Source organism: Aquarana catesbeiana, linkage group LG04, assembly GCF_042186555.1.
Source record: "Aquarana catesbeiana isolate 2022-GZ linkage group LG04, ASM4218655v1, whole genome shotgun sequence".
NCBI lineage: Eukaryota > Metazoa > Chordata > Amphibia > Anura > Ranidae > Aquarana > Aquarana catesbeiana.
In genome coordinates, this window is record NC_133327.1 from 235,287,319 (window position 1) to 235,313,454 (window position 26,136).

General features: G+C 41.6%; 2 protein-coding genes across 2 annotated transcripts in view; one reads left to right on the top strand and one right to left on the bottom strand.

Annotated features, from left to right (window-relative positions):
* LOC141139785 (actin-like protein 6A) overlaps positions 1-510 on the top strand; it is a 67,357-nt gene extending 66,847 nt beyond the window's left edge. Inside the window, exon 14 of the mRNA XM_073626267.1 lies at positions 2-510. Coding sequence (XP_073482368.1) covers positions 2-82 — 81 coding nt within the window. The 3' untranslated portion in view covers positions 83-510. The remainder of the gene's footprint in view (position 1) is intronic.
* On the bottom strand, positions 1-26,045 carry MRPL47 (mitochondrial ribosomal protein L47). The gene is made up of 7 exons (XM_073626268.1): positions 25,891-26,045; positions 14,519-14,664; positions 11,280-11,340; positions 11,106-11,202; positions 7,230-7,360; positions 4,464-4,559; positions 1-1,377 (listed from the first exon to the last, which is right to left on the bottom strand). Exons 1-7 carry the CDS (start codon positions 25,980-25,982, stop codon positions 1,269-1,271), a joined length of 732 nt encoding a protein of 243 aa, XP_073482369.1. The 5' UTR covers positions 25,983-26,045; the 3' UTR covers positions 1-1,268.
* Positions 26,046-26,136: the final 91 nt, after the last annotated feature.

A 26,136-nucleotide genomic window follows, 5' to 3' on the forward strand; every position in this document is an offset into this window, starting at 1 on the left:
GGGAAGCTTTAGGCAGATCTGGATTTCAAAACAAGACTACAAAGAAGGAGGGAAACAATGTGTAGAGATAAAATGTTCTTAATAGTTTACACTGATGATGTGTATTTTTTTTTTTTTGTTTTTTTTTTTATATAAAGGTTACAGCACTTAGGTGCTGTAACCTCCTAGTGCTTAAGTGTTGATACTATACTATGGGTCACCTTTTCTGGTGACAGATGTCAAAACTAGGATTTCTCCTCACTTTGGGCAGTCATGTTTTTGGGACACAGGATCTAACTCTTCATCACTTTATTTAATACAGTTCAAATTTTGTACACCTCCAAAAAAAAAAAAAAAAAATGGCTTAAGTTTTGCTTTAAATCACTGAATTGGAGAACATATTTAAAATGAAAGTACATTAATTTTAATAGTATTTCTTTAGCACACTTTGGTTGTTTTACTGACTTACCCCTTTAGAACCTGTATAACATGTTTGCTTTTCAAAATCAATAAAAATTACTGAAACTAGAATGTTGAAATCATTGTGAAATGACTACAGCTATTGGTGTATGTACTCATTGTATTATATGACTGTTTTAAACATCCACAGCTATAACATTAAATATCTGGATCTTAGCATTTCCAAATCAGTCAGTCAATCTGGACACCCCCCCCCCCCAAAAAAAAAAAAAAATCCAGGCTTCCGGACTTGCTGTTGCATGTACACCCCTAAAATTGCATGCACTTGTATCCTTTAAAGCTGAACTCCAGGAATGTGACAGAAACAACCCTTGCAGTGGAGCAAAGCCCCTAGACTTAACAAGGATTTAATCTACGCAGTGGGGGTGGCCACTGAAAGGGTTGTTTTTGTCACATTCCTGGAGTTCAGCTTTAAGATGCAGAAAATTAAAAAAAAAAAAAAAGAGGGGGGGGGGGTTGAACATTGTGAGCAAGATTGGAAAAATTGGAAAGCATATCATTAGATCTGCAGACTGTAGCGTGTTTTGGAACTGTACACATCCTACATAATTTCAGAGAGTGAGATTGCGCACCCAGGATCTTCATGAATGTACAATCCATTTCATAACCCACCACAACTTTGTAAGAGATGTTTACTGCTGTGTAAGGTGACTTTGCATGAAACCATCTTACAACCAAACAGGTTAACTTCAGAAGAATGAACACCACTGTAAGTTTCAATTTGCTACCATCCATACTATAACAAATTTTCCGTAGGTACAAACACAGAACAGTTTATTTTTTTTTTTTAACAATTACAACAATTAACTTCATGACTTTTTTGCTATATGTGGGAATCGCTTTTCCAGATCGAGTTGTTTCTTTTTGGCTGCATTTCTTTTTCTTGCTTCAGCTCGCAGCCGCTGTTCTAATTTCAACCTGCAAGAAACACAAAGCCGAAAAACACTTTATACTACTAAAAATATAGGTAGACACATATTCATCCATTTTATTATTTCAAACCTAAAATGATTATTTTATTTGTTACTAATATATGTCAATTTACATCTATATAAAACTGTACATTAACATCAGTCCCTGTCCTCAAGAAGCTTACAATCTAAGGTCCCTAACTCGCATTCATACATACACATACTAGGGCCTTTTTAGACAGGAGCCAATTATACTACTAGCATGTCTTTGAAGTGTGGGAGGAAACCGGAGTACCCAGAGGAAACCCACACAGGCACAGGGAGAACATGCAAACTCCAGGCAGATAGTGCTGTTGGGATTCGAACTAACCACCCTAGTACTGCCAGACGGAAGTTCTAAATACTTAGCCACTCTGTGGCCCACAATTACAACATTATTTATCCAGACCTGGATTTCCCATTGAAAAAAAAAGTGAAATCCGAATGCGCCCTAATTCAGTAGATGCATGTGAAGTGCTTAACCACAAAAAAGAAGAATGCCTTCTACAGCCTCAGTACACCTAAGCATTTGCCCCTTTAGAAGCTGAAAGGTTACTCAACAGATGTTGCTTAGGATATACACTTAAGCCTCGTACACACGGTACGATTGTTGGCCAACCGAGCGTCTGATTTTTGTCCAAAGGGTGTGTGCCAGGATCTTGTCTTGCATACTAACGTTACACAATTGTTGTGCCACAAACACGAATGTAGCGACGTGCTACAAGGAATTTCAGCTCTTCAGCGCCATCCTTTGGGCCCCTTCTGCTAATTTCATGTTTGGTGAGCATTGATTCCGAGTATGCATGTTTGTACTTTCCATTTTTGTGAGATGGATTTGTGTACTGACCATCCGAAAATCAGACGTGGAGCCACTGTCCGCCAAAAATTTACTAGCCTGCCAGCCAACATTTGTTGGCTGAAAATTGGACAACAATTGTCAAAAAGGAGCGTACTAACGGAAGGATATTAAACAGTCTGTCAACAATAGTACCGTGTGTACGAGGCTTTAGACTAGTGGTCTCTAAACCGAGGCCCAGGGGACAGCCTTTTGCTTGCCTTTATCCAGCGATTGGGGCATAATTCCTCCCACTGACATTAACCACTTCCAGCCCAAGCCTATTCTGGCACTCCTCTCCTACATGTAAAAATCATTTTTTGCTAGAAAATTACACACACATACATATATATATATATATAATGTTAGGTATGTATTTACTTGGCGTTACATCATCCTTCACATTATACAAAAAAATTTGCCTAACTCTAGTGTTTTTTTAATTTATGAAAGTGTTTTAATTTTAAAAAAAATTGAGTTTGAAAAATTGCTGCGCAAATACCGTGTGACATAAAAAATTGCAACGACTGCCATTTTATTCCCTGGGTTGTCTGCTAAAAAATATATATATATATACACACACACACACACACACACACACACACACACACACACGTACGTACGTGTGTGTGTGTGTATATATATATAGGCACATTTTTTTGTATAATGTGAAGGATGATGTTACGCCAAGTTAATACATACCTAACATGTCACGCGTTAAAATTGCGCACACTCATGGAATGGCGCCAAACTTCGGTACTTAAAAAATCCCCATAGGTGACGTTTTACTTTTTTTTTTTTAGGGGTTACCCATTTAAAGTTACCAGAGGAGGTTCAGTGCTAGAATCATTGCTCTCGCTCTAAGGATTGCGGCGATACCTCATATGTGGTTTGAACGCCATTTACATAAGAGGGCAAGACCTATGTATGCGTTTGCTTCTGTGTGCGAGCACAATGGGATGAGGGCGCTTTTTTTACTGTATATTTTTAATTTATTTTTACAATTTCCCTTTAAATAATTTTTTTTTTGATCACTTTTTTTCCTATTACAAGGAATGTAAACATTCCTTGTAATAGGAATAGGGCATGACAGGACCTATTTACGGATAGATCTGGGGTCTATAAGTCTCCAGATCTCTCCTCTATGCTGGAAAGCCCGAGATGAGCCATCTGGTCTGGGGTCAGCTCTATGGTAAACCGCTGACGGCGGCAGATTCGCTTTCCGACTCGCCGATCCCGCCATCTATAAAAGCTAAACAGCCGCTATGATTGCTTTTATCTGGTAGGTTATGTGGACAAACCCAGGATTATCAAAGAAAATATATGGCACCGACATCCCATAAAATTGTGTACTTGGGACAGGGATAAGAGATTTCGGGACTTTGCAGGTGCTTGATAGCTAGGAAAGTATACCAAAAATTACTTAAACAGTAATTTTTATAAAAAACGCAAAAATAAAAAAGTTAAAAAGATTAGTACAACCATATATTGCCATGCATCAAAAGTAGATGACATTGCTCTTTAGTTACATTGTTGTTTCCATGCTTATGTTTTAACACGTTTCACCATACAGGCTTCTTCAGGAAAAAGGTGTGGTATAGTAACTACTGAACAAATAAAAAATATATATCATATATATTTTTTATTTATATGATTGCTTTTACTTTACAGGGAATCGCTGGCAGCTGCAGGCATCATTCAGAAATCTCCACTAAAAGTCCAGAACGTCATATGACGTCCTTGGGCGGGAAGTGATTATCAATGGGGCATAATTCCTCCCACTGACACCAGTGGGACACCTCTCATGGACGCCAATAATGGGGCACTATTCCTTTCATTGACACCAATGATGGGGTATTATTGCCGACACCAGGACACTTTCTACTCTTACTGGCCACAGTTCGGCCCCTCTAAAGTCTGAAGGATAATAAACTGGACCTTTATTTATAAGGTTTGGAGACTCCTGTTCTAGACACATTTTCCAGAGGACAATAATATTCTGCATCTGGTGTCCAATTACCTAAAGAAGTTAAGAGGTTTGCAAACATGACCATATATTTGCTTAGAGACCATACTAAAAACCTACAAAAATGATGCAGATTCCAGGGAAAGAGGAGGCCCACTTGTTACAACTTGTTCCTTTCCATAGAGAAAAAAAGAATTAAATCATAACTCCCATGACAAATTATGAAAATATTTAACAGCCCCCTTTATGTTACCTGTCAAAATGGTCCACATATGGCAGTGCATAAAAATTCGATTTCATGTGACGTTTATTCATGTACCAAGGAATTGGCCACTCCTTAAATGTGTGCCTAAAAAAGAAATACAGAACAACCAACAAAGATCTTTAATGCGTATCTGGGTGCTTTCACATGAACAAATTTGAATTAGTAAAGAATACATTATAATAAGAGAAGAGAAATAGGGGATGAGCTTTCTTTTTCTGTACTAAAAAGATCCTCTAATGTCTGCTAAATTTAAACTTAGCAAAACGTTGAATGCTTTGTGAAAAAAGCATACTTATTGGTGTCTTCAGGTCTCCGAGAGCCTAGCATAGGTGAAGAAACCTGAATATTTCTTCCTGCCAATTGCTGCTTCCCCACAACTTATCTTGTCTGTGCAGTTCTGGGCTATGTGGACTATGCTGTCAGTTACATGGACAGGGCAGCAAAGAGACACGTAGCATGAACAGCATATCAGTGATTATATCCAATAATTCCTACAGCTTTTTTAAATTGATTTTTATTCAAAGCACAGTGAATACACCATAAGAGCCCTTGCACACTGGGGCGGTTTGCAGGCGCTATTGCGCTAATAATAGCGCCTGCAAACTGGCCCGAAAGTGCCGCTGCTTTCATTCCAGTGTGAAAGCCCCGAGGGCTTGCACACTGGAGCGATGCGCTGGCAGGACGGTAAAAAAAAGTCCTGCTAGCAGCATCTTCGGAGCGGTGAAGGAGCGGTGTGTATACCGCTCCTTTACCGCTTCTGCCCATTGAAATCAATGGGACGGCGCGGCTATACCGCCGGCAAAGCGCCTCTGCAGAGGCGCTTTACGGTGGTATTTAACCCTTTCTCGGCCGCTAGCGGGGGGTAAAACCGCCCCGCTAGCGGCCGCATACCGACGGTAAAACGCCGCTAATAATAGCGGCGTTTTACCGCCGACGCCGCCCCAGTGTGCGAGGGCTCTAAGCAAGCCATTATATTAGTATAGGGAGAATAAGCTATTAAAAGTGTTTTTCCAGAATATCTGGTCAGTTTTTACATTATATAGACAAGATGCATAGTTTAATAACCTCCTGCCATTTAAATAGCAGACAAACAGCAGTTGGAATATATTTAATCAACACTTTTTACAGGCAATGTAACTTTAAAGAGCATGTAAATACAACATTTCATATTCCTGATATGTGCCTGCTGTATCATGTACTTGTCTAAACTCGCTTGTTTGGGGGAAATCCCTGGCATTCTGCCAGCCCTTCTGCTTTTCTGTTAAAAAAAAAAAAAAACTGACCACGCTAACCAAAACACACCGTGGTCAGTTATCTGGCTATGTCCTGACATTGCCTGCCTGCCCCCCCCAGCCTTTTAGTGGGACTCTCTGTGTTTCTTCTTCCCTAGCTTACTAGCTTATACAGCTGAGAACAGAGAAAATGTGATCTCTTATAAATCTTACACAAATGTTTTGCCTTTTATTTCTTTTTTTAAACTGAATGAGTTGTTTTAGAAGGTGAGAGTTTACAATCACTTTAACACAAACTAGCATTACAAAAATGTTCATATTTGACATATTAACCACTTCCCACCCAGGCCAATTCTGACATTTCTCTCCTACATGTAAAATTCATATTTTTTTGCTAGAAAAATTACATAGAATTCCCAAACATTATATATGTTTTTTTTTTTTTTTTTAGCAAAGACCCTAGAGAATACAATGGCGCACGGTATTTACGCAGCAATTTTTCAAACACTTTTTTTTTTTTTTAAGTTAGCCCAATTTTTTTGCATAATGTGAAAGATGAAGTTATGCCGACTAAATAGATACCCAACATGTCATGCTTCAAAATTGCACATGCTCGTGGAATGGCGCCAAACTTCGGTACTTAAAAATCCCCATAGGCGACGCTTTAAACATTTTTACTGGTTACATGTTTTGAGTTACAGAGGAGGTCTAGGGCTAGAATTATTGCCCTCGCTCCAACGTTCATGGCGATACCTCACATGTGTGGTTTGAACACTGTTTTCATATATGTGGGCGGGACTTACGTATGCGTTTGCTTCTGCGTGTGAGCACACAGGGACAGGGGCGCTTTCATTTTTTTTTTTTTTTTTTTTTTTTTTTTTTTAATTGTTAATTTTACTTTTCTTTTTTTTAAAAAAAAAATAAAAAAAAATTTTGATCACTTTTATTCCTATTACAAGGAATGTAAACATCCCTTGTAATAGGAATATGGCATGACAGGCCCTCTTTACAGTGAGATATGGGGTCAATAAGACCCCACATCTCACCTCTAGGCTGGGAAGCCTGAAATAAAAAAAATAAAACGATCCCGGCTTCCCAGCCGAGGTGGCGCCATTTGTTTGAATGCAGAGGCCGGGCGTGACGTCATAACATCGCGCCCGGCCTCCGAACGTTCATAGAGACTCCAGCGACCATCTGGTCCACCAGAAATCTCTATGGTCACCATCCGGGGCCGGCGGATCCAGTCTCTGACTCAGCAATGGAAGCTGTGAGTCGGTAGAAGCACCGGAGGGCAGCGGGACGTCCCCTCTCGCCGCCCGTAAGAACGATAAAGCGGCAGAACAGCCTCTATGATAGTTCTTGTGGTGCAGGGAATCGCCCGTTGAAAAAGACGATAATTGAACGATGCCTGTAGGCATCATTCAGATATACCCGCACAAAGTCAAGGATGTCATATGACGTACCTTGGGTGGGAAGTGGTTAAAAAGGACTCCATACTGAAATACAAAAAGGAAAAATGTACCACGTAGTTTCCCCAAAGCAGTCCTTCCTCCATTCTCCTGGGCGTCCCTTTTCCTGCCCAGTCTGCAGGAGACGAAGGGCGGTCTCTCTTTCTGTAACTACCTTGTCAAGATTTTCCATGGACTTGGTTACCTTTAGGAGAAAAGTAAAGTAGGAGAGGAAAAAATATCAGCAAAAAAAATGTTGGTCTTACTTTAGTATTTTAAACTTTATATTCACAAATTGTTAATTGAATCTAGAAACAAATACAATGACCTGTGATGAAATTACTATGTGGCTTTCAGTAGAAGCATGGCAAACATTTAAATAAAGTGAGACTCCAAGTCATGCGGCTATATAAACAGTTGAAGCGTGGAGGAGTTGTTTTAACTATTAAAAAATTGAGAAGAAATGTACATGCTATTGTGATCTGCCCATAACTGCTGTGCTCTGTGGCTACATAAAATACAGGAGGTGACAGCAGTCTTCAAAGCCAGCAATCCCGCAGACTCAAAAATATGTATAGTAACACGCTACGATGTCATTTTTCAGGGTGCAAAAATACTTTAAAGCCCAACTCCAGGAAAGGTACACCTACGAGTGAACCTTAACCAGGTGATCATTCTTTCTGCTGTGAACTCCGGTCTAGTAGATGGGGGAATGCACCTGCATTACTGAGCAATACGCATAGTGGATTGTTTTACTACCGAAGATTGCACATAGGAATAAGAACTATTGTTTTATGTTTTATTTTGCTTGAGTCACAGAATGTATTGTTACATGTTATGATGTGCCTATTATTTCTTTGGTATTTAAATCCTGCAGACTACCTACCTTTGCCCTGCCCCCTACTTGCTCTGTGAACTACACTAAGGCCTTACGCACACTGGATGTTATAAAAACGCCAGTAGATGTAGCTGTTGAATGAGTTTTGCAGCAGCGTTTTTCAGCATTTTTTTAGTGTTTGCGTTTTTTTAGCAAAACTATACGCCAACAAAAACTTATGGCTCAAAAACTTTTTGTTTATGAAAAAGCAGAATAGCTGCATTTTTCAGAGTTCAAGCTTTTTTACAGCTGAAAAACTACTCTTCAAACCTACTGGGGGGGGGGGGGGGGGGGTGGCGGGGTTTCCAGCCAGAAAACGCTGATAAAAGCTTATGTGTGCATGGACACAGAATAACATGCTGGGGAGCTTACTGACTGCAGAAAAAACGATTGCAGCCAAAAACAGCAGCTGCAAAAACGTCCAGTGTGCATAAGGCCTAAAGCAAACTACTTTGGTGAAGTCCAAATTCCCTGTAAACAAACCCAAGTAACCAACAATCAACTATAGGTGGCAAGGCACTATCAAAAGAACTCTGGGATAAAGATGTGGACAGGTACAAGTCAGGAGATGGATACAAAAAAAAAATCCAAAAGCTTTATCAATGCCTAGAAGCACAGTGAAGTCTATTATTAAGAAGTGGGAGGTATTTAGTACAACACAGACACTCCCTGGATCAGGATGTCGCTCCAAACTGGATGAAGGAGCCAGGAGGAAACTGATCAGATAGGCTACCAAGAGGCCTACAGCAACTCTGAAGCAGTTACAGGAATTTATGACAAAAAGTGGTTATTGTGTGCAACAGTGTTGTGACAAAAGTATCACAAATTCTCCACAAATGTAGCTTGTATGGGAGGGGTGGAAGATTCATGGAAAAAGGTGTTATGGTTAGATGAGACCAAGATTAAATTATTTGGCCTCAACACCAAACGATATGTCTGGCAGAAATCCAATACAGCTCACCATCCAAATTACACCATTTCTACAGTAAAGCATGGAGGTGGTAATATCCTGTTATGGGGGTGTTTCTCTGCAGCAGGGAACGGAGCACTTGTCAGGATTGAAAGAAAAATGGATGAGGCAAAATATCAAAATTCTCAAGGAAAATCTGCTGCTCTCTGCCAGAAAGCTGTCAATGGGAAGGTTTACCTTCCAACATGACAAAATGACCCAAAACACACAGCAAAAGTGACTACACAGTGGTTGAAGAAGAAAAGGTGAATGTCCTTATCAGAGCCCAGACTTAAACCCCATCGAAAATCTGTGGAATGACTTGAAGACTGCAGTCACCATCAAATTTAAATGAACATGATTAGTTCTGCAAAGAAGAGTGGGCAAATATTGCAAAGTCTAATGTGCAAAGTTAGTAGAGACAAATCCCAACAGACTAAAGGCTGGAATTAAGCAAAAGGTGGTTCAATAAAATACTGATATAAGGGGGATCCTTTTTCCAACTCAGTGATTCTGTTTTTTTTTTTGTTTTTTATTTACATTTTCTACACTTTATAAGCAGTTACAGCAAACAGTTTTGTTCCTTTTGGAATAAAGATTTTGCATAAGTAAATAAAAGCTGATCATTGTAAGCACCCAACAGTGGTAAAACAGTTTGTTTCATCTCTGTAACTTAAAGCTCCAGGACAGCTTGTTCTTTTGAAAAACAATCAACTTACTGGCATGATCACCAGCTCTAAAAAAAAAAAAAAAAAAAAATTGGTAAGCTGCAATATAAAAAATGTTTGCTTTTGGGTTTAATACCGCTTTTAAGGAAACCGGTGAAGGGGAAAAAAAAAAAAAAAAAAAAAAAAAAAAAAAAAAAAAAAAAAAAAAAAAAAAAAAAAAAAAAAAGGGAGCCTGCCATTTCTACAATATTCTTCATCTCTTATGTTTTACCGCCCTCTGCATCTCTGTTGATGCAATTTATCCTAACTTTTTCTCAAGTCACAAAGACAAGGTGGGAAATCTCCCCAGCTGAGACACGGCAATAAAAACCAGACGTGATCCAAAACGTATTCAAAACTATAAAAAGCAGGGTTTGTTCAATGCGTGTCCTACTATTTACCTGAATTCATTGTAGCAATCTAAATGATCAGAAGATAGTTATTTAGTTGGAAGTATTTCTTTTTAAAAACTGATGCAAAAAAGAAACTACCTAAATCTGTTGCATGTGTCAGAACCCTTAACCAAAAAAAACTGTTTTTTTTGGCTTTCATGAATTAGTTGGAGGAAAAAACAAAAAAACAACACCTTTAAACCCCCTCATGCCCGGCCTATTGTTTATTACGACCGAGCGGGACCTCCTCTGTAACTCAAAACAGGTAACCAGTAAAAAAAATTTCAAGCGTCGCCTATGGGGATTTTTAAGTACCGAACATTGGCGCCATTCCATGAGCGTGTGCAATTTTGAAGCGTGACATGTTAGGTATCTATTTACTCGGCGTAACTTCATCTTTCACAAAATGCAAAAACATTGGGCTAACTTTACTGTTTTTTTTTTTTTTTTTTAAACACAAAACAGTTTTTTTCCCCGAAAAAAAAACGCGTTCGAAAAATTCCTACACAAATACTGTGCGAGATAAAAAGTTGCAACAACCGCCATTGTATTCTCTAGGGTCTTTGCTAAAAAAACATATAATGTTTGGGGGTTCTATGTAATTTTCTAGCAAAAAAATGATGATTTTTACATGTAGGAGCAAAGTGTCAGAATTGGCCCGGTATTGAAGTGGTTAAAGTACCACCAAAAGAAAGCTCTAGTTGTGTGAAAATTATGAAAATTTCATATGAGTACAGTGTTGCATGACTGCGAAATTGTCATTAAAATGTGACAGCGCTGACAGCTGAAAATTGGCCTGGGCAGGAAGGGGGTAAACGTGTCCAATATTAAAGTGGTCAAAAGGACCATACCAACAGAAAAGTAGTGTCGCAAACGTTTCATTGAAGTGCTCCCACTATATTTTAACCCCGATTTTGGTGCTTGCTCTTAAACAATAATTAAGCTAAATTCTGAATTTAAAAGGCATGTCATATCAGGTTATTCTGTGGTAAGAAAAAGCCAGACAGATTATGCCTTATTCTTACCTTGTAGAGCCTATTAGTACCAGGCATGGTTACTCTCTGTCGTTTGGACTCCTGTTCTAAAGTCAGCAACATGTTCTTCTCTTTCAATAATACATACCTGAAAAAAACATAACTGTAATAAGTCTGAAGACTATGTGTGCCTCTAAAGATGATCACTTACTGCTGATCACTTACCAAAGCTTGTGTAAATCTTCACTACTTTTGCCTCTCAGCTGGTTAATAGTCCATGCATCACCTATATTCAGGTAAACAGCCATGAAACGCATCAACTGAATTATATTTTTGTAAGCTTTGGATCGAGACTTAGTTCAAAGATTATATCCAATCAGAAAAATATCCATTGCAGAACACGTTTTGTTCATAGAATTTCATCTGATATTTAAATGATTACTGAGCTGAAGATTTGCTAAAGAGATCTCAGACAACATATCGCATTGTTTTATGCTCTGTTTTAGTAGTTAGTGCAGTTCTTTAGTGGTAAACTCATAACTATCGTACTGCATAGGCAGAGTAACCAGACCTGGAGACTTGTGATTAACAATGAATAACGGCTTTGTTACTTTCTTTCCTTATAAGTACATCTAAAAAGGCAAAACCTTTTGGGAATGGTCCAGTTTTAGCATCTGTATCTCACTGGGGTGATTTCCCTTTATTTTCTGTCCTGTAGCCACAACAGGAAATGTGAGGAAATTCCCTCCGTCACTGAAAAAAGGGGAAATCTTCCGATGGGCACACTTGATTGGTTTCTGATGACAAATTTGGTCTTCCGATTGATATGTGATGCAATCAAAAGGATTGAATCCACAGACAGAATAACCTCCCCTTTCAATCTATTTAGAATTGAATTAGATCACAAACGATCAAACTGAGTCGATTGGCCAGATGGCTGAGCTACAGTTTTACCGCCCCCCATCCAGCCTACTCTATATTACACAGCAGCCAGAAGGGATTGTACACATGTTGCAACAAAAATGGCATTTGGCGGGCTGTACCACAGCGGTATGGAACCCATTTAAGTAAATGGGGGGGGAGGGGCTGCGCCGCAACTGGCCTGCACCCACATGCAAAGCTCGTGGAGGCAGCACAGTGGTGCAGGCTTTACAGGGTTAAAAAAAGGCAGTGAGGAGGCGACATATCACCTCCCAGCTGCCTGTCAAACACTCTCTAAAAAAGTGATCCACTATGGATCACTTTTCCAAAAGGAAAGTGTAAATGTGTATTGTTTGCCCAGAAGGGATTCGTTTTTCCTCAGCAAATCTGCCCACTCGCCAGATTTGGTGCGACTAAAATTCTGTGAATACCATCTGGCTATGCATCACCCCCTTTGAACTCTGTTGATGTTTTCTTCACTATTTTTCTACACATTTTTTATGGACTTTTAAAGTTTCATGTTTTTTATGTTTGGTGTCTGGCTCATGGAACCAGCACAGGTTTCTACTAATCACTGGCACATCTGATGATTAAGTATTATTGTGTATTTACTTTATATGTGATCAACACTGATTAATTATTTGACACTATCCATTTTATGATCATACATTTTTTGGTAGTATTCACCATTTTTATATGTCTTTATTGTAATACACACGGCTGTGGATGTGATATATAGCGCCACACTTTTGTTTCCTCAGCAAATCTAGAATTACACTTTAGCTGAAAAAGTTACTGGTTATTCTTTTCATTACAGCTGAACTTCAGGCTTGCCTGATTTGCCTGCCAAGGAATATGTATTTATCAATCTACTTCTTCAGCTCTGCCAGACAGCCCAGGTCAAATTCAAGTGCTTACATGAGAGATAGAGAAAATTTATATATATATATATATATATATATATATATATATATATATATATATATATATATACACACACACACACACACACACACACACACACACACATAGTGGGCTCCCTGTTATCAGTAGAAGTCAATACAGCAGCAACTGTATAGTTTTTAGCATATCATGCTCTTCATTCTTCATAATGCTCTTCACACACAGCTTGATGAAGAGCATGGTAGGCTCGAAACTGTACAGTTGCTGCTGAATGCACGTATTGTATGGAGAGAAACATCCAGGAAACCTTTTCTTCTATTGATAATTGGGAGCCCACTGTGACACCTCTCCTTGAAGAGGGGTGTATTCACTTTTGTGAGAATAGATAGAGACACATATTTAGACTCGGTTCACACTGGTGCTATGTGGGAAACCCTGCGAATCCAGTGCGGGTTCCCACATCGCACCTGAATCGCCGGCGGTTCACCCTCACTCTGCAAACAGCTGCGGGCGTCAATGCAAAGTTAATGACACCCCCAGATCGGTTCGCAGATCACAGTGTGAACTGTGATTTTAGACAGGTATGTCCTGTACAAGCGTGGTCCAAATGCGGTACAAATTCAGCCATAGTTTGTATGGCTGAATTTGCATCGCACAGACATCGCATGTGATCTGCACAGCAATGTGGTGCAAATTACATGCAATGTCTGGCATCGCACAAGTGTGAACTCTTGCCTTACCCTCAGCTCTGTGCAAAACCATTACACAGAACAGGTAGGTATAACATGTTTGTTATTAAAAAAAAAAAAAAAAATAATAATAACAACATGTTCCTTTACAATCACTTTAATTTGTGTCTTTTATATCTGCTCATATATCTAGTTCAGCTAAGAGTAAGCTGTTGACGTAGGTTAGATCAACTTTCCAAAGATCTGCAATGTAGTAATGCTAACGCCCTTTCATATAGCCTTAAAAAAGTAGTATTTTTTTTTTCCAGAGTCATACTTACCTAGGTGGATGCAGCATCTGTCCCCCACTGGCTCTGCACTGAGAACCAAGTGATCGAACATCGCCAATGGTTTAGTTCTCACAGCTCCCCAAGCAGGAGAGCTGCTGCCTGTCAATCAGCATCTCTCCTGCTCTGATCCTCCATGCTCATTGGAAAAATTTGGGAACCAAAAAAATCCACCAAACAAAAGTATACTCACTTTACATATAATAACCCTCACCCGTACAATCCCCGGGGAATCTTTTTCTTATTCTCCATGCTCATTGGAGCGCTGAGCTGTGGAGGGGCGGGGAGCGCCTGTCTCAGTCTCTCAGCGGCTCGCTGAGACAGGCATCAGTCCAGGCACCTAGCAAATACAGACTGTAGCGATGCAATGACGCGCTGCCTAAGCGGATTTCAGTGATGTCAGCAGAGAGCGGACTTCAGACCACTCTCCGCTGAAAATTGCACTCCTGTGACCCATAGGAGAAGCCCATCCTAAACAAGCTCAGGCTGGGCTTCTCCTTGAATAGCATAACAATGTGCAAGCATATGAAACCAATTGATTGTAAAATCCCATTTTTTTTATATTTAAGCATGTTATGAAAATAAAAAAAAAAAAAATCACCTGGCTAGAAAAAAAGTCACTGACCTGACTTTACTGACTTCTCTCCCCAATTATTTGGGTCATCAAAGAACTCCTCGAGCCCTCTTCGTGCTGCTGATGAATGGAATGATGTGCACTGCTGCAGAGAGCTGATTTCTGGAGTTCTTTTACTCAGAACAGTGAGAATCACACTGAAAAACAATGAATGACAGAACTTGAATATTGGATTGTACTAGAAAGGTTTCATTTAGTGCTTCAGTGGTCCCTAAAGCGGAAATTTAGTCAGAAAATTAAGTCCTGCTAGATCTCCTCAGGCTGGCCCCTTTTGCAGGTATAGATATGTACAACATTAAAAATACGTGTCTATACGGTTTAAAATCCAGTAATATACTGTCTCACCCTGCTATGCACATGCTCAGTACCGCTCTATTTTCCGGCACTGTGCCAAAAATAGAGCTGATCTATTGACAGCCTAAAGTTTTACTGCTGCTCAGCAAAATGGCAACCTCCAGCATTGTTCCTGTTCTTGTTTACAGCACACGCTAATTTTGGTAGCATAATTAATGGGGAATGCATGTTCCTTGCTAAAGAATATTTTTTAGCAAGTTCTTTAGGGTAAAGTTCTGCAATTAAGAAAGCTCTAAGGCAGACTTTAAGGTAGAAATAAAGGCAACAATTTCCTTTTCATTTTAGAGAGTGAGGACCGGCTATGTCAGTTGTTTTTGCCAGCTGGGTCCCATTGGGGAGATTTCCCTTCACTTCCTGTTCTATAGCCACAACAGGAAGTGAGAGGAAGTCTCTTCAAATGTGAGGGAATCTTGCGGTGACACCAGAGCTAGTATCCCCATTGGAGGATATAAACTCTTACTGTTCTGGTGACAAACCTAAATTTTGGGGATTTTCTTTCACTTTCAATGATAACAGTAAACAGGACAAATAGAGAAGGTGAATCTACCTGGGTGTCCAGAATATTGAATTATTTGTGTTCAGTAAAAGACGCCAATACTTTTTGGGGGTTTTGAAGATCTACAGTTGCGTTCATAAGTTTACATACCCTGGCAGAATCTATGATTTCTTGGCCATTTTTCAGAGAATATGAATGATAAACACAAAAACTTTTTTCACTCATGGTTAGTGTTTGGCTGAAGCCATTTATTATCAATCAACTGTGTTTACTCTTTTTAAATCAGAATCACAACAGAAACTACCCAAATGACCCTGATCAAAAGTTTACATACCCCAGTTCTTAATACTGTGTATTGCCCCCTTTAACATCAATGACAGCTTGAAGTCTTTTGTGGTATTTGTGGACGAGGCTCTTTATCTTCTCAGATGGTAAAGCGGTCCATTCCTCTTGGCCTCTGTAAATTATTGGGCTGTCTTGCACGAACTGCACATTTGAGATCCCCCCAGAGTGGCTCAATAATACCGGAGGCCAGGAGACTGAGATGGCCATTCCAGAACCTTCACTTTATTCTGCTGTAGCCAATGACAGGTCGGCTTGGCTTTGTGTTTTGGATCATTGTCATGTTGGAATGCCCAAGTACGTCCCATGTGCAGCTTCTTGGCTGATGAATACAAAATGTTCCTCCAGTATTTTTTGATAACATACTGCATTCATCTTGCCATCAATTTTGACCAAATTTCCTGTGCCTTTGTAGCTCACACATCCTAAAAAAAAAGGCAATCCACCTCCATGTTTCACAGTAGGAATGGTGTACCTTTCATCATAGGCCTTGTTGACTCCTCTCCAAATGTAGAATTTATGGCTGTGGCCAAAAAGCTCAAAATTTTGGTCTCACCACTCCAAATTACTTTGTGCCAGAAGGTTTGAGGCTGGTCTCTGTGCTGTTTGGTGTATTGTAAGCGGGATACTTTGTGGCATTTGCATAGTAATGTCTTTCTTCTGGCGACTTGACCATGCAGCCCATCTTTCAAGTGCCTCCTTATTGTGCATCTTGACACAGCCACACCACATGTTTTCAGAGAGTCCTGTATTTCACCTGAAGTTATTTGTGGGTTTTTTTTTGCATCCCAAACAATTTTCCTGGCAGTTGTGGCTGAAATTTTAGTTGGTCTACCTGATCGTAGTTTGGTTTCAACAGAACTCCTCATTTTCCACTTCTTGATTAGAGTTTGAACACTGCTCATTGGAATTCTCAATTCCTTGGATATCTTTTTATATCCCTTTCCTGTTTTATACAGTTCAACTACCTTTTCCCGCAGATCCTTTGATGACAATTCTTGTGCTTTCCCCATGACTCAGAATCCAGAAACGTCAGTGCAGCACTGGATGAAAGATGCAAGGGTCTGTCAGGAGTCCAGAAACTCATTGGCCTTTTATACACACACACTAATTACAAGCAAACAGATCATAGGTGAGGATGGTTACCTTTAATAGCCATTCAAACCCCTTTGTGTATCAACTTGTGTGCATGTTATCAGGCCAAAATCAACAGGGTATGTAAACTTTTGATCAGGGTCATTTGGGTAGTTTCTGTTGTGATTCTGGATTTAAAAAGAGTAAACACAGTTGACTGATAATAAATGGCTTCAGCCAAACACTTACCATGAGTGAAAGAAAAGTTTTTGTGTTATCTGAAAAATGGCCAAGAAATCATATATTCTGCCAGGGTATGTAAACTTATTAGCACATATGCATCTTAATTGGGGCTGGAGTACAACAGGTTAGAGTCTGGACTAGGAATTGTTTTGCAGAAGCCATACTACAGCTTCTATGAATGAAAAGTGATCTAAGAATGAAGGAAATAGACCTTTTAATTATCCATTCATAGATCATGTTTCATTCGTTGAATCTTTAGTATGGCTTCCATGAATGGAGGAGATGGGTAGAAAGGGTCGGCACAGTTGGGCTCTCTTGATGGTTGCCTGTCACAGCTACCTCAGGTCTATTAATCCCTGCCACACCATAAGAGTACCGTAGTGGGGGTAAAGGGGGGGGGGGGGCATTGGAGGAGGAAAATTTCAAGAAATGCAAAAGCAAGCAGCACAAGGGAAACATTGGAATAATGGTAAGTAATGACCCCTGTGCTGATTTTTTCTTAACTAAACTTTGGCTTTGAACTAGTTTACTGCTGAAAGTTTGTTTGCACTCTACTACTGGGAATCTAATTTACTAAACATGCCAAAATGGCATTACACTTCAGTGCACCTGGAATTATTTTAAAGAGGAAATACACCCCCCTTTTTTATCGCAATTCCCATCCTACCTTTTCCGCTGGGTTACCTGCCAAAAACACTCAACCACAAAGAGAATCCAACGTTGTCCTGCTGCCATCTGCCCCTCTGTTGCCACATGCTGGGTCCTGTGCCACCATCTTCCCTTCCTACATCATTCTAATCGCCTTTCTCTTCAGGGTTCTTGAAGTTGGCCTCTGATAACACACCACCATGCCCACCCTCCAGCACCTTTATATCCCTACTCCTGCACACTCTAGGGACATGTGATGGGTATATTATTACGCAGGATTTATTTAGCGCCAACAGTTTGCGCAGCACTTAACAAAATGAAGGCAGACATTACAGTTACATTACAATTTGGTACAAGAGGAATCATTGGGCCCTGCTCGTTAGAGCTTACAATCTGAGAGGGAGGGTCAACTAATACAAAAAGGTAATAGCTGTGGGGAATGAGCTGATGGAGAAAACCCAAGTTAGACTTACCGGTAACGGTATTTCCAGGAACCTTCCAAGACAGCTCCGCCCTCTACAGGAAACACAATTTAAAAGGCCTCACCCTTTCCTCTGACCCTCAGTTGTTTAGAAGATCAAGTAACCTCCACCGAAGGTGCACTCGGCAGAGGAAAAAAATAGAAATCATAAAACACACCACCACGAAAACATGGTTGACCAGTAAAAAAAAAAAAAAAAAAAAAAAAAAAAAAAAAAAAAATAGAATAGGGTGGGAATATAGACGCTGTCCTGGAAGGTTCCTGGAAATACCGTTACCGGTAAGTCTAACGGGGGTTTTCCCCCCTCACCTTCCAGGACAGCTACTTGAGAGGATAAGCAAGATTTAATACCTTAGGGAGGGACGACAGCCTGAAGCACTTTCCTACCAAAGGAAAGGGCCTGGCTGGAAAGCATCTGAACTCTATAATGCTTGACAAATGCATGAGAGGAGGACCAGACGGCAGCTTTAGAGATATCTTCCCATGAAGCTCCCACTTTTTCTGCCCATGATGTGGCCATGGCTCTCGTTGAATGGGCCCCAATTCTAGAAGGAGGGGTGTGACCTGACGCTTTATATGCCTCACAGATAGCTCCCCTAATCCACCTAGCAATAGAACTTTTAGATGCTTTGGACCCCTTCTTGGGGCCACTGAACAAAACAGTTGGGAGGAACTCCTAAACCCACTGGTCTTTTCTAGATAAAAGCAGAAGACATCTCTTTACGTCTAAAAGACCAAACCTTTCCTCTTCCGCATTTTTGGGAGAGGTGCAGAAACTAGGGAGGACTACCTCCTGGGACCTATGAAAGTTGGAAGAAACTTTGGGTAAATAGAGTGGATTGGGTTTAATCACCACCCTGTCCTCTAAAATTCTCAGGAAGGGATCTTTGCAGGAAAGAGACTCTAGATCCGGAATCCTTCGCCCTGACGTAATAGCCAAAAGGAAGGACAACTTCAAAGAAATCATTTTCAGGGAACCCTAATGCAAAGGCTCAAAAGGAGCCCTTGTTAGTGCATTTAATACCAATGACAGATCCCAGGGAGGAACATGTTTGAAGATCCTGGGAGTATGTCTAGATCTGGCTGAAAGAAACCTCCTGACTAAGGGATCTTCCGCTAGTCCTCTCTCTGAAAATAAAGATAGGGCAGCAACCTGAACCCTAAGGGTGATGACAGAGAGCCCCTTTTCCACTCCCTCCTGCAGAAAATCTAAAATACAGGGAGTGGAAAAAGAATCTAAACCAGGAAATAAAAGTTTTCCAAACTTTCCCATAGATTTTTCTTGTGACCAACTTACGGCTGTCCAGGACAGTATGAAGAACCCTCTCTGAACACCCATTTAACTGTAGGATGCGCCGCTCAGCCTCCAGGCCGTCAAATGGAAGGTCTGAGGGTTTGGATGCAATACCGGTCCCTGATGGAGTAGATCCTTCCGAACTGGTAGGGGCCAGGGAGGATACACAGATAGGGCTTTCAGAAAGGAGAACCAACTCCTCCTGGGCCACCAGGGGGCAATCAGAACAACTTCTGCTCTGTCCTGAATAATTTTCCGAACCACTAGGGGCAAAAGGGAAAAAGGAGGGAAGGCATAGGCCAGGCTGAAATCCCACAGGAAGGACAGTGCATCCGTCCCCAAGGACTGTTTTTCTCTCCAGAGAGAAGAACGCCGGTAGTTGCTTGTTGAGACTGGAGGCAAAAAGATCCACTGTGGGGAGACCCCATCTTAGCACCACCTCCTGGAACGTGCCTTAATGTAGTTCCCAACCGCTGGAACTGATGCTCACCCTGTTCAGAAAGTCCGCCAGCACATTTTCTGACCATTTGATGTGGACTGCCCTTACTGAAGTGACATAGATCTCTGCCCAGGACAGAATCTGCTGCGTTAATGACAGAAGCGATTCCGAGCCAGTGCCCCCTTGCTTGTTCAGGTACGCCACTGTTGTGGCATTGTCTGAAAATATTAAAAGGTCCTTTCAATAGACCCTCTCTCCCAGAGAGACATAAGTGCTTTCCTCACAGCCAGAAGCTCTCTGAAATTTGAGGAGCGACCTGCTTCCTCTGGCAACCAGGCTCCTTGAGCTTGCCAGCCCTGTGAGTGAGCACCCCAATACCAAAAACTGGCGTCTGTGGTAATCTTGACTGGGCAATGTTGTGTCCAATCCTTCCCTCTCTGCAGATGTTCTCGCTGCTCCCACCAGGCGAGATCTAGAAAATTCCCTTCTGGCAGTTTTACCAGCTGATCCAGAGAATTTTTCCTGCAATCCCAATGGAGCAAAACAAAAACCTGAAGGGGTCTGGAGTGCAATTGGGCCCAAGGCACCCCTGGAATGGCAGCAGTTATTAGGCCCAGCAACTGCATGATCCGCCGAAGGGAGGTCTGAGGGAGCAGTTTGAAGGCCTGCACAGAGAGAAGAATTTTCACAATTTTCTCTTCGGGAAGAAAAATCTTTAGGGCAACAGAGTCTATTAAATGACCCAGGAAAAGTATGCTCTGTGAGGGTACTAGGGAGACTTCTGCTGGTTGACCTTCCACCCTAATTTTTGAAAGGTTCGCAAAACCAACTGTAGGTCTTGAATAAGGGACTCCTTGCCCTGAGAAAAAAAAAAAAAAAAAAAAAAAAATATCGTCTAGAATGGGGCGATTGACACACCTCGATTCTGAAAAAAGGCCATGACTTCGGCCATGATTTTTGTAAAAATCCTCGGTGCTGCCGAGAGACCAAAAGGAAGGGCATTGAACCAGTGAGATGGCTCGTTTCCCAAGAGCACTGCAAACCTGAGGGACCTTCGGTGGCTCTGGCAGATTGGTACATGAAGATAAGCGTCCTGAAGGTCCAGGGTCACCATGAAGACCTTTGGTAACAACAGATTTCTTACTGAATAAATGTTCTCCATACGGAAACGTCTGTAAACTATGTATTGGTTCAGGACGCTTAAATTTATGACCATACGAAAGCCGCCGGAAGCTTTCTTGACCAGAAAGACATGAGAATAAAATCCCCGGAACTTCTGAATTTCTGGGACAGGAGAAATAACTCCCTCTGTTTCCCACACAGAGATCAAATTTAACATAGCTTGCCGTCTCTCTTGGTCTCTCGGCAGGTGGGTAAGAAAAAACTTCTGGGGGGGGGGGGGGGGGGGGGATTTTTGAATTCCAATCTATAACCCTTTTCCAGAGTTTGAAGGATAAAGGAATTGGTGGAAATCTCTGCCCATTCCTTGATGAAATGGCACAATCTTCCCCCTACCCCTAACCTGGCGTCACTGGGTATTTTTGGAAGGGGCTGAAGGAGTTCCCCCTTTTTGTTTGTCTTTGTTAAAGGACCATTTCTTTTTTAGTCTGTTGCCTGTTGGCTTTAAAATTAGCCTTGTTTTGGAAGCCACGAAAAGGCCTCTTATTCTGGGGCTTATTCCTTTGGGAAGAAGGGAATCGTTTACCTTTCTAAGGGGAACAAGATAAGACTTCTTCTAAAGGAAGAACCAAACAATAATTGTAACTAATTGGAAAAACCGCACTGCGGAGCCTGAATAGAGAACAGAATGATAGCTGCACTAATGAAAACACCAATATCCGTGTAAAAAATCCAAAACTATGTAAAAAGTGCGCTTACAATCTGTGTACACAAGTGATAAATGAAAAAATACATGAATAAACTTGCATGAATCAAGATTAAATAAAGTGAAAAATACACACGCAAGAAACAAAAACAAAATAAATCACATCAACGTGAAAATAAAAAATGAAAAATGAGAGAGAAAGTGTGATCTCAGGAGATCGGGACCTCTGCTCTGGAAGTGGCATGGCATGCTGCTAGCACCAACTATCTCAGGCAGAAATCACTTTTAGCAGCTGCTTTTCATACCAGTGACATCACAAGGACAGGAGCAGGGATCGGAGTGGACCACTAGAGGGCGCAGCTGTCCAAAAAGAAAGCCCAGCAAAGTGGCTGTGAGCATTGACAGTTCGCTGCCAGCTGCAGTCAGGGCTTGGAATGGATTGGGACTTTTAATTATCATCTTCCTCGCCGGAGGGGACCCATTAAAAAGAGATCGCTTCTCCCCCCTCCAGGTTTAAAACTTGGATCAAATCCGGACAGGAGACGCTGGATGCATCAGCTGTTGCGGACGCTATCTCTACATGGTCCCTGCAGAGGGCGAAATCTGCGTGCTCGTTGGACCTCGCTAACAGGGGGTCCACCATCGAGGGTAAGGGTCCATCTTTTGTATTCACCGCAAGTGGAGTCACATCTATTCATCCCTCTCTCCTTGCTTCAATAATACGGATGATGGTCTGATGGAAGGTGGATGGTGTTTTCCTCATGCTGATGAACTTTTTCTTTATTGTTTCACTCTATGGACTTCAGTCACGACTTTCATATATATATACTTTTTTCACTCTTTTTAGTTATTTTTTTAGTGTCACATTCATTTCTGATTGATTTGTATTGATTGATATTTCACATTTGTGCCTCTCATATGAGTGCTTGTTATATCAGTATATATTTCACATATCATTTATGATTAGATACATTTTTTATTTTCACGTTGATGTGATTTATTTTGTTTTTGTTTCTTGCATGTATATTTTTCACTTTATTTAATCTTGATTCCTACAAGTTTATTCATTTATTTTTTTCATTTATCACTTGTGTACACAGATTGTAAGAACCAAACAATAGTCTGCCATCGAAAGGAATGCCACAGAGCTTATTTTTGAATGCAAGATCACCTTCCCAAGATTTAAGCCAGATAGCTCGCCTAGCTGAATTAATGAGAGCAGAAGCCCTGGCTGCAGATTTCACTGAATCTGCTGCTGCATCAACTAGGAAGGCGACTGACTTGGAAATGAGTGGGAGGGATTCTCTAATCTCTTCCTTGGGGGTGTCAGATGCCAGAAGATCATCTAGACGCTGAACCCATACATCTAAATTTCTAGCCACACAGGTGGATGCTACCGCTGGGCCTAAAGAAAAAGCTGAAGCATCCCAGGCCCTATGTAGCAATGAGTCAGCCTTTCTATCCATTTGATCCTTAAGGACCCCAGAATCCTCAAAAGAAAGATCTGATCTTTTGGACACCTGTAACATAGGGGCATCTAATCTAGGACATGTAAAGAAAACCTCCTCAAAATCAGGCTGAAAAGGAAATCTTCTTTTGTGTCCTCTGGATTGGAACAACCTTTTTTCAGGTTCTTTCCATTCAGACAGAATCATGTCTCTAAGAGACTGATGTACCGGAAAGGTTTTAGATTTCCGTCCCTGAAGGCCCCTATACATTTTATCCTGTACAGATTGGGCTTGTTGTGGCATCTCAATCTGCTCTGAGGTATAAATTGCTTTTAATAGTTCATCAGTATCCTCAACTGGAAAAAGATACTTAAATGAGCTACCTGTATCTTCCTCTGATGCAGACCTTTCATCAGATGAAGAGACTGGATTCTCACCTTCTTCCAGATCAGAGGTATCGCGTGAACTAATAGTCTCAGATACTAGCAAGGGAAGGGACTTGGCAGAGGTTGAAGGATCTTGAACTATGGGTCTAGAAGAGGGAGGGCCTATACTAGTAACCCGGTCATTCAGTGACCAAAAAGAGTCCACTACCTCCTTCATAGAAGTCATTAACTCCCTAAAGGAGGAAGACTCTGAACTAGCTCTGGGTGGGATACAATCCTCACAAAAGAGCTTTTTATAACTATCAGAGAGCCTGGCCCTACAGTTCCCGCATTTCCTCTTCACTGGTTTGGCCTAGAAAAGAGCAGAAACAAGGACCATAAATTAAAAGGATCCATACAAAAGAAGTCCCTTGCTGTAGCTATCCACAGACAAGAGCTTACCTTGGGGGCATTATGGGACCCGGATGCTGCAGCTGGTTCAATACGAGCGGACGTTCCATCCTCAGACCTGTCCTCAAGCTCCATGAAGCAAGCTGAGAGCGGTCGCAGAGAAGACTGCTGCTGTACCGCAAAAACTGCGCCTAGAATGGCTTTTTTGGCAGGCCATTCCCCTGCAGCATGTCCTCAGTGTCTCCACACCACGCACCTTATAAAAACTCGGCGTCCAGAAGTGCGTCATGTGACTTACGGTTCCGGCGCCATCTTGCTGCATCATCGGAAGTCCTCCTGACGCCATCTTGGTACACCGAAATAAAGCATTTAGGAGGACACAGTTCCACACAGCAGTGCTGGGGAAAAAGGGAAGGGAGTTGCCACCATCTACAAAGGCAAGTAACCCTTAAAAATAGGAAACCCTTCTGGTACAGACCATCATCCAGGACTTGGCCACAACTAGTCCTGGATGAAACCAGAGAAGGGGGGTCCACCAACCACAGTTACCAGACCTTAAGAAAACAAAAAACGTGTCGGTGCTCCTGGAGGGTCTGGAAACACAAAACAACTGAGGGTCAGAGGAAAGGGAGGGGCCTTTTAAATTGTATCTGATTTGTGTTTCCTGTAGAGGGCGGAGCCGATCATCTCTCAAGTAGCTGTCCTGGAAGGTGAGGGGGGAAAGTAAAACAGTGTATTAGTTAGAAGCAGGATAGGCTTCTTAGAGAAGGGTTTTCAGGGATTGTCTAAAGATGGATAGATTAGGGGACAGTCGGACAGATTGGGGTAGGGAGTTCCAAAGGATGGGAGAAGCTCTGGAGAAATCCTGGAGACTAGCATGGGAGGAGGTGACAAGGGAGCTAGAGAGTAGGAGGACCGAAGAGAGCGGCTTGGTTGGTATTTTGAGACTAGGTTAGTGATGTAGCTGGGGGCTGAGTTATATCCAAGAAGGATGCAGGAAAAGGACACATCATTCTTGCCTAGGTGAAAAGTGTCGCTATCCAGGGACGTGGAGTGGAGCAAAAAAACTGAAAAAAAAAAAAAAAAAAGATTACATTTATGAAAAAGCGGGGGAGGGGGTTTGCCGTGGAGACAATTCACTTTACGGGTTGGTTTTAAAATGATGGCCCAGATACATCATCCTAGGGATACTATGCTGCTGTGCTGGAGTACAAACATAATGCTTTTGGGGTTCATAAATGAAGAGTGAGCTTACAAGAAAACTTCTTTATGCCTACAACAACCAATCAACCTGCAGCTGTCACTTCTGCTTGCAAGAACCAATCAGCTGTCACTTCTGCCAGCAGCAACCAATCATCTTCCAGCTACAAGCCCATTGGTTGCTATAGGCAGAAATTACAGCCGTAAGCTGATTGGCTGCTGTAGGCAGAAATGATAGCTGCAAACTGGTTGGATTTTGCAGACATAAGTAACAGCTGCAGGCTGACTGGTTGCTATTGAGAAGAGACAGCTGTAAGTTGATTGGTTGCTGTAGACAAACGCGAAAGCTGCAAGCTGATTGATTGCTACAGGCAGAAGTGAGAGCTGCAAACTAATTGGCTGCTGTAGGCAGAAATAACAGCTGTAAGCTGATTGGTTGCTGTAGGAAGAAATGATAGCTGCAAACTGATTAGTTAATGCAGGCAGAAATGGCAGCTCCAAACTGATTGAGAGCTGCAGCCAATCAACTTACAGCTGTCACCTCTGTCTACAGGAGCCAATCAGCTGGCAGCTGACTCCTGTGCAGTGCAGGATGGTGCTTGGTATTCCTGGATCGCTGATCACATGACATATCTTCTAGCTAGGCTCGTAGAGCCCACCTGACATAGAAGGTCAGGGATTTCTTATGCCGTGTGTTCCCCATTCCGCGGGTCCCCAGCAATGTAGTACACGTCTCCTCTTACCCGGACAGGCCGCCCACAGTCCTCCTAGTGAGTCCTCCCGAGCACAGCCGCCCGCAGCCCTCTAGCAGCACCCTGACTGTGGACGCCGCCATCTTCCCCGGCACCGCTCCCACAATGCAGCGCGGCCGACCAGAGCTGCCACTAGAGCGCCGACCTCCTCCGCTGTCATGCCGTATATATTCGGCTGTGGTTATGGAAACACGATGACAATAATATAGGTGCGAATAGGTCCTAATTGGCGGCTAT